A 12,939-nucleotide genomic window follows, 5' to 3' on the forward strand; every position below is an offset into this window, starting at 1 on the left:
GTAAGGGAATTCCAACTGTCCAATTAAAGCAGCTTTCCAACCACTTTATGTACCTTAAGCATTCAGGACAGGTGACACAGATAACCCCTCCCAAGGGGCTTGGGGACAGTGCTCCACACTTGGCAATTGTCACCTTGGATCCTGCATTTGCTCTCTGACAGTGATTTCTGTACTTTGCAGTTAAAGATGCTGCTACAATTCTCCTCTTAAGGCAGACAGGAATGGAAAAGATTCTGCAGTTTGAATTTACTGTGTAACAGATCAGAACTTCAAAAGATGCACCTCATTTAAAATACTCCCTGTTGAGATAATGTATTTATTTGCCAGCTCCTCAGTTTAAATTGAACTTACAGCAAATCCATGTGCTAAATCCAGTAACACAGATAGCTGTTCTCATGTTTAACCAATATTCTCGGATTTGTTACTAAACTGATGAGCTGTTCTTGAAGTTATAACTAGTATTCCTACACTGATCCTTACTCAACCAGGGAGCAGACTGAATTTCACTGAATTTGCAGACAAATGCAACTTTTTCAGAGAAGAAACCATTCCCTAGAACTCTCCTAGAGGAGACTTTCTTGCATCATTCTCTTGCTCCATATTCTCAAAGGAACAAGACAGAACTGGCAGTACATGAGTTCTATCTTAAGAAATGTCCTTACCTTTGGTGCTTTTGGGGATAATCTGCCCCCAGCGAGGTTTGTACTCTTGCTGACTGATATACTGATTGAACAAGCCATCTGCAAAACAAAAATTTTGCTGGATAAAACAATTATCCTTCCATTTTAGCAAAATCACTATTAATGTGGTAACTTCAGTCTAACTCAATCCAGTATGCCACTCCAAAGCCTCCATTTTCAGTGAGTTCTCCATTATGTGTCAGTTAGTTTGTTAAACTTTTGTTAGTTTGTTAAACTTTTGTTAGCTTGTTAATGAACTAAATGTGTGAGCACTAAAATAAAAAGAATACTTGCTACTAGATCAATCAGGAATTATCCAGTTTGCCTGCCAGGTCGTGCCAAGTGTCTATAAATCTCCAGTGTGGTGTATTTAATTAAGAATAGAATCCCTCCTCCTTATTTAAGCAAAAGGAAAGTTGCCAGTGCATATAAAATTCAACCATTTTAGTGCATGTTGAGTTAAAACTAGGTCAGACAGCATCTCTGGAGCTCCATCTGAGAAGGGAGGCAGAGCAGATTGTTTAAATGCTGTGATATGGGACAACCAAGTGCTGGATGAAAAACAAAACAAGAGTTTACATCTCTTCAGAGAGTTAAGCAAGAAGAGCAACAGAGGAGGCGTTAGATCCCGGGCCAGATGTGCCAAGTGCAGCATTTCTGTCAGCAGCACTTTATCCACACTCCCCTTGTGCTCTCCACCTCTTCAGCATCCAGAGGCCAGTTCCTAATCCTCTTCAGATGGTAGCAGTCCATCACACAAACAGCAATTTTCTGTAAAGGAGAGCTGTAACACCCACACTCCCTGGCACTGCACGTGGGGAACTCGGTGCTTTTGTTCTTCAAATGTCTCCTCTGAAACACCTACCTTACCTTCTGTAGCACAACAAACTATGAGAGCACCTGAGCACTGTTTGCCTGGCTACATCCCACCCATCACCCACCATCCCAACACACAAGCTCTTCCTGACAAATGTTCCTGCTCTATTCATGTATGAATGCACTACCTGGAAGAAAAACAATAGGAATTCAATAATGATGAACGCCTCTGCTTATTTATACAAAAGCCCTTTGGAGGTATATAGGCAAAAAAGAATGATCCTTACTGAATGCATCCCTATTTATTTAGGAAAAGGTAAAAACTCTTTGTTAAGCACGACACAAGGCTCAGAGAAAATTTTCAAGTGTTTCCTGGCATCCTGTACTTTGTCGTGACTGAAATCCAGGTTTTAATTAAAACCCAAGCCAGCAAGTATTTCCTGGGAGAAGATGAAAACTCTATTTAGAGACCATCCAACAGGAAAACAAGGGCACTCAAGAGCTCCTGAAAAGTGATGAGTTTGGTCTGAAAATATAAAACTTCCATAAATTCAGCTGTGCAAGTTTTTCCAAATAAATACTCTGAAAACAGGGCAGGTTTTACTTTCACCTCAGCAGCAAAACCAGCAGCTCTCCCCCCTACATTAGGTAATCGAGGAAAGCCAGAAGTTTGCTCAACGTATGTAGAAGGAAAAGTAGTTTATTTTGGGTTTAATAGCAGGGTTCTTAACTCCCACTTCTTCAGCATTTATGAAGCTGGGACAACACACTAGAGGCTTGAAGCTTGAGATCTCATAAATTGTGATTCAGAAAAGCCAGGCCTAATAGAACAAATAAATGCATGTGCTGTAAGAAATCCCACAGTGACTCAGCCACAAACCCAGACAGAAATGCAGCTTTTTGGTTATCGTTACAGCCTCGGGTCTGCAAGACAGAAACCAAAACCATATTTATCCCTATGGCAGCCAATAGATAATTGGACATAAATAGCTCAAAAGGATGAATTCCACCACATAGGATCTGAAAGGGTGATTTAACCTCTCTCCCATGCTCTACACCCACAGGCTGCACTTGTCAAGATATGACACTTCTCCCCCACTGTGCCTTCGGCCTCTTTTAATAATGCTTCTCGTCTTCCATGGGACATTGGTTTGGAAATAGTCCAGCTTGCTTCCCAGAAATGTTTCCTTCTGCTGGAAGCAGTTCCACATTCACTCTACTTGCATTGCAAACCAGCAGCAGCTTGTTTTGGAAGCTGAATCACCACCTGTCTGACACCAGCAGGGAAAAAAAAGGAGGATTTCTAGGTGGATCCTGTACCCAACGCCAGACCTACGCCAGCGCACTCCTTATGTTCCCTGTCAGGAGAGCACTGCTGACCAAAAGGTCTCCAAAGCTCCTGTGAGAAAGCACTGAGCCTCACAGCTAGGCCTGCTCAGGTCTGTCAGCTGCTCCCAATGAAACAGGAGTTTAAAATAAATTTCAAGACTCTTGTCAAAAAAAAAAAAAAAAAAAAAAAAAAAAGAAAAGAAAGCGCTGAGTGGAAGTTTTTAAGCGAAGTGTTTTCTGTCGCTCCGGAGACCTCTCACTTCAATGTCCATGTTTACTAAAATTACAGCCAAAAAAACAACTTTGTACTATTTTCAAGCCCTTTGCAGTAAGCCATGACGCATTTTGGATGTAACAACACGAAGTTCACCGTGATTAAAGCTTGGTAAATTCTGCCTCTCTGATAAGCCAAGTCTTATTTTGCCAGCTAATTGCAGGTTACCCAGAAAGGATTACGACAAACGTTGTGGACAAAAATATTTAACTTGCTGAAGCCAATCAGGAGCAAGCTGTATAAAAGTTTGGGGGTTTTTAGACAACACACATCTCCAGGTAGGGTTGCTGAAATCTGTTCACTTCACTGCCAATGGCTCAAAAACCTACAGAATGACATTTAGCCCATAATTTCTGGGAGCTGGGGTTTGAGGTTTTAAGATTTTTCTCAAACCAAAGAAAAGTAGCCAAAATACCTAAACAGTTTGAAGCTTTTTGAGTCACAAACTACCTTCTGAATAAAACTGTAGGAGAGAAAGGTTCTTCTACCAGATAAAAATCCAGCCATTACTTGACAACTTCCTCAAGACATGGGAGAAACAAGGAAACATACAATTTTTTTTCCAGCCTCAGAGCTATAATATTTTCTTGCACTTTGTTCTTCATAAAAATGAAACAAGGCTTGCTCTCAAATCCATGTAAGTTATCCTTCCTCTACACAAACCTCTACCATTTACTTCCCAGAGGCTCTGGATCCCTAGCCAGCCTCTCCCCTCCATATATCCCAGTACACAGAACAGCTTTCTCAGAACTAAATCCAAACAATATTAAATGGGAAAATTCAGGTATACATGTCTGTCTAGAGTTTCCAGGGGAATCCAATTGTTCCTGTGAATCATGAGTTCTGGGAGACACTGGAGCCTGCAGGCTGCACATCACAATTTCTTGTTTGTCGCACAGGACTGACTTGTCACCAGATAAACACATGTCACATACTGACACAATCAGTGCCAAAAGGAACACCTCAGTCCCTGGAATACTAATGGCAAACCAGCAGTTCTGCCACCATGCCAAGCAGCTTTCCATGTTTACAGGAGCTGTGAGCAGTTCAACCAAGCAATTTGCACTCCACATACTCTCTGTAGGAATATTAAGCAGATTTTTTCCCTGCAATAATATAGGCCCGAAAGCTATAGGAATGGATCCAAATGTGAAGCATTTGAACCGAGTCTGTGAACCAGCTGAGATTTAGGGAACCTTTTCTTTTTGAGACGAAGTCAGGCAGCTGCCAGAGTTTCCATTTGCCCATTTTCGAAGTGTAACGCACAAGTCAAAAGAATCAGTGGGAAAAGTGTGGCTGCCTGCCACCGAGCTCTCAAAAGAAATCATCTGGTGATGTGAGGTGGAAGACAGCGTTCATCATTAGCAATGCAAAAGAACAAGAGTTAGCTCTGCCAGCACTAATTCTTGACCACCTACTCTTTTTCTACATGACTAAGCCTATGGAAATAGCCCGCCAGAGACGCAGAGCGTTGCACTTTGTCAATACCCACCACGGCAAATATCAGCCTCTCCAGAAGACATTTCAGGCTGAACTGAGTGTGCAGTATCTCTGTCAACCTCGCTGCACTTCTGTTTGTGCCTTTAAGGCAATGAACTCCCAGATCAGCAAGCGGTCAGGAGTTCACATATTCATGCCCAGTCTGCAACAGAACAGTTGCTCTTTGAACGATTTCAGGGATAATTTAAGGATCTGTATGTCTCAATTAACTCTACACTTCAGCTACAGTACACAGACACAGGACCAAAGTTAATCCTCTTTTATTTGGAAAAACAACGCATCAGACAGGAGTTCAGTGGTAAGAACACCCACACCTTAGAGACTGAGCAGCAAGCTACTGAGACTTCACAACAGAGCTGTTAGGAAAGTAAAATGATAAAAAATCATCACAGAATGGCCTGGGTTGGAAGGGGCCTGAAAAATAATCTGGTTCTAACCCTCATGCCATGGAGACAGGGACACTTTTCAGAAGACCAGGCTGCTCAGACAGATGCAGAACAGAGTAATGACAGGTAACTGTGGAAGATCACAGAGAGCAGGAATACTGCAGGAGAACATGCTGAAAGCTGAAAACCTCTATTCCCATCCTACCAAGAAGAATCCAGCTGTTAAGCACCATTAATATTCAACACCCTGACTGCCACAACTTCAGACAAAATGTTCCAGCTGCAGTTTTGGGGGGGTTTTGTGGCTATCAGAAGAGGTTTGTCCTGCCCTCTCCCCCAGCCCAGCCTGATCAGCTCCCTGTCTGGGTTGGCCATGTGGCAGCACGAGCACCAGTGCCAGGGACACAGAGTCCTGAGCAAGGGCAGGATTGACCCAGTTAGTGAAAAGCCGCAGTGGTGTCAGCTTAAAGCAAATGTGGGATGCAGCCTCGGTGTCTCGGGATAGATAGCACTTCTCTCCAAAGAGTGCTGGGAGGCCATAGAGCTTTAAATGGGTACATTTAAAGCTGAAGACAGCATAAAGAATGGCAGGAGCATGGGGGAAGGAAGGTTAATGTATTCCAAGACAAGCAAAATCATTAAGGATGACCAACAGAGCGATGGGAGATGCACACACTGACATTTAGCTTTAGCTAGCCAGGTGCTGGATTAAAATGAAGCAAAATAAACATCCCCATGCATATTTTTCTGTCCCTTAGAAGCAGTGACAAAACCTAATGATGCTCTAGAAGACTCTCCTGCTAAATTATCCACCGTCTGTTACTACCAAGACTTGCTGGAACTAAAAAAAGGCTGATAAAACAAGCTGCAACATATTCCTTCAGCTCACCTAAGTGATGCCAGTGAGCTCCTCAGCCTCCCAAAAGGGATGTGATTACAAAAACCAGGGAAGGAGGATTATCCACATCAAATCTGACAAGAAACAAGTGTCTGTCAGGCAGAACAATACAAGACCTACAGTTTCCTACCAGGCCAGTCCTTTCCCTGCATTTCCACACCTGGAAAAGCAGAGCACTGCTGACAGCAGCCCCACTCTCAGCAAACATTAAGTAGTACAAGAAATTAAAATATAAGAGCTCAAAAAATGAGGCTACAAACATTCACTTCATTAGCACCCAAGAAAAAATTCCATTTTTGAGAGTACTTTTTCAGCACATTCTTAGACTTTGAGTGAAATTCCATTCAAGAAATCATTTCCACTCCAGCCTGCAATGAAGTGGAAAGAGGACAGCCTCCAGGCACTGAGATTAAGCCATGGCCAAGGCAGCAGAGCGAGGCAATGATAAAATCATCACCATCAGCACTCAGCACTCCTCTGGCTGCTGCTGCATCATGGTGGGCTCATCAGCTCCCTCCAGGCACTCGTGTCTTTAAGACACACACAGAAACAGCTCCCTGCTGCTTTTCCAGCCTGCAATCCTCCCTTGCCCTTATGATTCAGGAGGAAGCTGCCAGTTGCAAAATGCCCCTGCATTGCAGGAAGCTGTTCACACTCTGCTGTCTCGGGAGGGTGAGGATGAACATGGCAATGCTCAGTCTCAACACTCGGAGCTGCTCATGGGGCTCAGCACAGGGCAGGTCTCCACTGCTCTGTCTGAAGAGAAACCTTGAGCCAAACCCACAGAAAACCACTTACTGCAGTTTTGGAAGGCCTGTTGCAATAAGCTCCTTAAAACTGTGCTCAGTTGAACAGCTTAGTGACAAAAAGATGGTGGGTTTTCATGGAAGACAGCCCTTGATTTCCAAGCTATCATTTCTATCACATTCTGAGAAGCACTTCCAGCTTCAGTGGTACAAACCACATTGATGGGAGTCAAGCAGGTACAATGGCATCTTTCCAAAGGTATTACAAAATGACTGATTAGCCCAGAATTAAAGAATAATATCTCTGGTGCCAGCTATCCATGAAATTGGTTCACTAAGTCCCTAACTCCGCTGGCATCAGACACAAAGTTTTCCTCTTACACCCGTACAAGTCTCCCATAACAAATGACTGCACAGAGTTAAAAAGCTCTACACCCACAGTCAAGAGCACCTTTGTTTCATCAGACTGCAATCCAAAACTGCTGCACAGGTCTTGAGAGTCACTTCAGTGCAACAGCCCCACTCTTTCTGTATGCCATTCGATCAGGAGAGAGTACATCTCCCTCCTTTCAGGAGCTGAGAGCTGTTTATACACCGTGTTTTTAAGTAGAAAGCTTTCAAGTAAAAGATTAATAGCAGTTCCAATGAAACTGACTGGCCTGCCAAGGTCCCACTCTGCAAAGGAAAACAGACTCTGCCTCCAGTCACTTCCACAGAATTGTCCAAGAATTATCTTGCCCATAAGCAAAGAGAGCATCCTCATCCAGACACAGCTGAAAACTTCTGCCTGAACACCAACTCAGGGGTGAGCTCCAAGCAGAAACCATGATCCAGATCACCACTGAGAACTCCAGTCTTCTGCTTCCCTGCTCACCATTCCAGTGACTTTCCTGACAGTTTAAGCCCACCTTCAGCTTGCCAGCACTTCCATGAAGAACTTGTCTTTACCCACTCAAGTGCACCGCCTTGTCATCTCTGGGGGAAAGTGACTCCAAAAGTAGCAGCAATAAGAGATTTCATGAATTTTTATCCCTCATCACACACACACTCACAAGTCCAAAAGCTGACAGCACACCAGAAATGAAACAACACATGGACCTGCCAACTCTACTACTAAGAGCACACTAACATTCAAAAGAAGGTAAAATTTCAATGCACTTTTTTTTTTTCAAACTAATGAATCACTTCCTCTGATTCTCTTACCATTCACAGCTTTTTCTATCAGTTCTTCACAAGCATCGAAGTCCCCCTTCAACACCAGTTTGTCGTGCAGGTCTGTCAGCATGGGGTGCTCCAGAGCAATCTTGGTTTTCTTCTGCAGCGACTCGAAAGCCTCGGTGTAGTTGTGCTGCCGAAAGTGCTTTAGGCAAAGGCGAATGGCTTCCTGTTCACGGTACTACTGGAACACAAGAAAACCTCTGAGACATGGAGATGTTTCCTCTGACCAGCACTGCTGGCAGCTACCTGTGACCCTGCCCAGAGACAGGCTCTCTTACCCACGCTGCACAAAGGGCTCACGGAGAAAGGCTGTGTGAGAGACATTACAAGCTGTGCAGGCATTTACTTTCCAACAGTATAGAAATTATACAATTTGGTATCATCCAATTTAATAAGCATACAAGAAAGAGAAGTGCATGGTGTCCCAGATCTCTGGGGTGACCATTATTTCCCCCCCCATCTGCTTGGCCCTGCTGTTCGAGGCCTACACGAAGCACAGAGCAGGAAAAAGCCGTCGCTATCAGCGTTACATAATTTGATTGTATGACTCTTACATAACAAAATAATTTAGAAGAGTAAGTAGGTCACAGCTTTTCTAGAAGCAGAAGGAGAAAAGAAAAAAAAAGCTGTGAGAATGGGAATACTTGCAATGACCAGCACTCCTGCCACGGAAAGGCAGAAGGCTGACCCCAAATCCTGTGGGCTTGTGAGGGTTTGGAATCGCAGCACCAAGGATTTCTGTGCACACCCAAGTTTTAATTTCTAAATATTCTCCTGCATCTTGAAGCAGAACCTCTGTTTTCACACCACGGATGGAGCCACAGCTGCCCATCTCCCACTCAGCTGTGGGAAGGGGTGAGAAAGGTGAAAGAAAACCCACGCTGGGTCAAACATCCTGGCACAGACACACGAGGGAGTAGTAAACTCTGAGTAAGAGCTACAATTTCCAAAGCTGCTAACAAGATGTATAAGAAACACTGTTTTTTAGGTTGATAAGTAGCAGAAACACTTATTTTAAATAGACTTTTCAATCCTAAATTCTTAAGCATTAAAAAAAAAAATCTCCATTTCCATCTTTAACACACAACTACTATGGTAAACAGCAAATGTAACTTTAAGCATCTATAAGACTGATCAAATTACAGACAAAAGATTTTACTCCTAAATGGACACTACTGCTAAAAGTGAAGTTTATAGTATTCAAATGAACAGAATCTTTCTGAAAACCTGGAACTAACACTGACATTCAACAAAATTTAATGCTCTCGAAAGAATGGCTCGATAGCAAGAATCTCATAAACTGAAGCAGCTAAAAAGAAACACGGCCATGTGCTGTATTTTTAGTTCTTAATCCATCAGTATTTCACAGCTGCAAATAGCCAGAACTATGCATTTTTAGAAAACCAGTTCCCAGCCCACATAAAGGCCAAGGACATGTACCGATAAGAATGCAAGGCTGCAGCAAAGAATTATTAAAGCTAAAACAGTTTTACAGCACAACTGGCAAAAAACAACTCCTTTTTTTTCTTTCCAAGAGATGCCTGAGACACTCTCTAAGCAAATCTTCACTTGCATGAGTCAAGGCCAAAACCAAATTAGATTTTTTTTGTTCAAAGGGATAGCAAGCAAAAGGAGAGCTGCACACCAGTAATTCTTCTGCATTTTTAGATCCTCCAGTTTAGAAATCAGACAAAATGCAGACTTGAGACAGAGTCTCCTCCCTTTCACTGAGCCTCTCATGACTGACAGACCTGGCTTAGATAGCCAGGAATGACTTGGATGGAGTCTGGCCACTTGATGCAATATAAAAGTTTATATTCAAGTTTATATTCAAGTGACATCATAGTAGTACTTCAAAAGTTAAATGTAAGAAGCTGCTTTAAGCAAAAAAATGTGTATAAAAAGTATATAAAAGGCTCCTTTTTAAATGCTGTCATACAGGTTTAAAGAGATGACAACCCAAATAATAGCTTTGATCTGAAGCTGTAAATAATTCCTATGGTTAAAAACGTAACAAGAGCAGGAGACTAAGACATCAACACTGTCAAATACACTCGTAGAATTAAAAATACTTATGTGCTCATTATCAGAAGTGGTACCCAGTGATAAAGTACCCCTTCTCAGGTGCTGAAGTATGTCCACTCTCAGGAAAGAGGGGTGAGGCTGTTTGGAGGCAGCAGGCTGAGCTGGACAGCAAGGAGAAAGTGCTGAGGAATGTTTCAGTCCTTATCCATTATCCCCAGCTCCACTCCCCACAGGAGAGGGAGGTTTTGCTGGCACAAAACAAAAAGGAAGGGCAATGTGGTGTAGAAGTTCTCTCATCTGATGTTGCAGGCAGTGAAGAATTATTACACTTCAAAGACTCTGAGATTTCCAAAAACACACGTGAAAATATTCCCACATCTCAAAGAACTGGAAGAAACAGGTCAACCTTTCTGCCTTTCCCTAAATATGGGACAGCACATCCCTCTCCATGGATCCAGCAACAGTGGCCTCTCTTCTGTGAGACAGGAGAACATCAGTGGCACGTGCACTCATCACCAACAACTTGGCAGTGGATGCCAGCACAGCTCACACCACCATGACTCAGTCTCTGCACTGCTGCTCTGGGGCTCCAAGCTCCAGGAGAACAATGCTGGCAGCCCTTGGAGAAGCTGTCCCTACACACAATGCTGACCAGGAAAAGTGCCCATTCCATGGGAGAGGATGGAACAACACAGATGAAGACATTGTCACTGCATGATTCCTGACCAAAAAAAGAAAATAAAAATCAGAACTTCCTGTTTGAAGCAACTGGTCCAAACTGGCAGACACGCCACCACGTGCAGAGCCAGCAAAAGGAAAATCAGCAGCCTCTGTCAAGTGGACTTCCATCATCAGCTGACTCATGACCACAAAGCAGCTCCAGACAACTTCCACTGTGCTGGTTATTTAAATCCTCCACAAAGCAGCTCATGATGTTGGTGTAAATGGGCACGAGCCAGACACCACAGCACCCTGAACTAATCACACACAGCCTCCATCTCCTTCTAAGTTCCTCCTTCTGGAAGCAGGATACACCACTGCTCCACTACTCAGTCCTACTCAGCTGGGAAGGGATGTCTTCTCTGCAACACAATATGAGTTTCATTAATTGTTCCAGAGAAACCAAAGCACAAAATGTACCAATAAAATGTGTTCTGCTTGTCACTGTGCACTTCCCTCCCAGGGGAGAGGCATCTCTAATACGCAATTAAATACAAGTTATAAAAATAAAGCTTGGAAACCCTTGAACTTTCTGTCTATCTAATGACAAATGACATAAATCATCTCATCTCACAGTCCAGTGGCACCAGCCCCAGGACAGTAAAAAGACAGTAAAAGGAAAACATCTAAAGAGCAAGACACCAACAAGGATTCTCTTTTTAAAAAATGTCATTTTTATACCCTGTAACAAAAGGTGCATCTGTAACCCAAAAGGTTCTGGACTCCACGGACTGGAGTTAGAAGAATCAGAAGATAAGAAGAGGGAGAAACTGAAGGTTTTGTGAAGATTCATTTCCCTTTCAATACAAATACTAATACTTTACTAATACTGTCCCCTTTGGCTCAGTGTTCCCTTCTTGTGGTATCTACCTGTCAGGTCTTTTGGGTGATGCTGGTGGTTTTGAGGTTTCTTGGGGCTGTTCTGTTGGTTTTTCAAAGAGAACAAACAGATAAAATTCACAAAGTTTCCCTTAGGGTCAAAGTCAGCCACATGGTTCCAACTATGCATGTTTGCTGTTTTAATAGCTGATGTTCAAGGAATGAAAAGGTCACATCACTCCAGTAAGAGAAGTTTCACAAGATTCTGAGACTGGGAATCTTCAAACAAACAGGCATCTATAAAATGCAGGCCTACCTTGCTGTACCAGTTGAGGCACGGCTGGACCACATCTGGATCATCAATGCCATTTAGCTCAACATACCAGATACTAAAATTGAAGCTAGGTCCCCACGATAAGAGTGGAACTGGAGAAGAAAGGAAAAGGAGAAAAACTATGCATAAACATCAAACAGTCACTACTGCAACAGAATGATTTTAAAGTTTACACAAAATTCAGTGTTTCTGACTGAAGTTCTAGCTCATTTAACTTAGCTTAGGAAAATTACCAAATACATCATGTTCAAGTTTGTCATTTAAAGCAACCTGTGCTGAGCAACATTAACACAGCAGATCATTACAAAGCAGAAGCTTGCTTTAAGCAGAAGAGCAAAAACATTATCATTAAAAACAGCTCCAAGAGGCAACAAGCTTTGACAAGGATGGGAATCACGAGCATACTAGAGACAGTATTTGCTCCTCAAAGTACATTTATTTCCCCATTTGTCAGCAACAATTATTTTCCCTAATGGTGAAGACAAGAAGCTTGGGTAGTTTAAATTTTACAAAATTAGTAACATCTGCAAGTTGTGGAGGAGCGAGGGAGGGATAACTGTCAGTTTCTAACTTAAAAACTTTTATTTTTTTAAAAGCTTTATTTAATTTGTGCAGGTTTTTGCTGGTACTATTTTATCCGAATATTGGAAAAAATGGACTTGAAATAATAAAAGACCCATGAAATACACTACAGCCTCTCACCTATGGCTTCTCTACCACTCTAGGTTAGGATCTGTGGCCTTGCACTGATTTTGTGGTTAATCTGCAGGTTAAGACCTGGTTCTGCTTTTTGAAGCAACTCCAACCCCCAGAAAACTTGTGTGTGAACTCTGACTCATTAAAACTGCAGCGAAATGGAGTAGTTTCATTTCAAATACTTTTGTTTCCTTTTTATTTTACTCTAACTGATAAACAGGAAAAGACAGTATTGAAGTTGAATGAGCAGTTACCAGCAACAGCAAGGAGTCCACCACCTCCTCCCTTCCACTGTTTTTGCCACTAAGAAATTGCTGTTGAAACAGGCACCATGAAATACCACTGATATTAACCTGCTGAACTCACATTTTTCTGACCTACTCCTTGAGGAAATAAAAACCCCAAACTCATCATAAAGCTGTTCCTGAGTTCTTACAGGTTCTAAAGTATTTATACCTCACACAAGCAACATCTATGATTGTCTGCAATGTGTTTGGG

General features: G+C 42.5%; 1 protein-coding gene across 3 annotated transcripts in view; it reads right to left on the bottom strand.

Moving 5' to 3' along the window:
• MKLN1 (muskelin 1) overlaps positions 1-12,939 on the bottom strand; it is a 101,060-nt gene that overhangs the window by 54,361 nt on the left and 33,760 nt on the right. For 2 of the 3 annotated variants that reach the window (XM_063153654.1, XM_063153655.1), the window contains 3 exons: positions 11,728-11,837; positions 7,833-8,025; positions 663-740 (listed from right to left, as the gene is read on the bottom strand). In XM_063153654.1, coding sequence (XP_063009724.1) covers positions 663-740; positions 7,833-8,025; positions 11,728-11,837 — 381 coding nt within the window. Of the gene's footprint in view, positions 1-662; positions 741-7,832; positions 8,029-11,727; positions 11,838-12,939 lie in introns of all 3 variants that reach the window. The other variant, XM_063153656.1, reaches the window with a different exon arrangement.

Source organism: Melospiza melodia, chromosome 4, assembly GCF_035770615.1.
Source record: "Melospiza melodia melodia isolate bMelMel2 chromosome 4, bMelMel2.pri, whole genome shotgun sequence".
NCBI lineage: Eukaryota > Metazoa > Chordata > Aves > Passeriformes > Passerellidae > Melospiza > Melospiza melodia.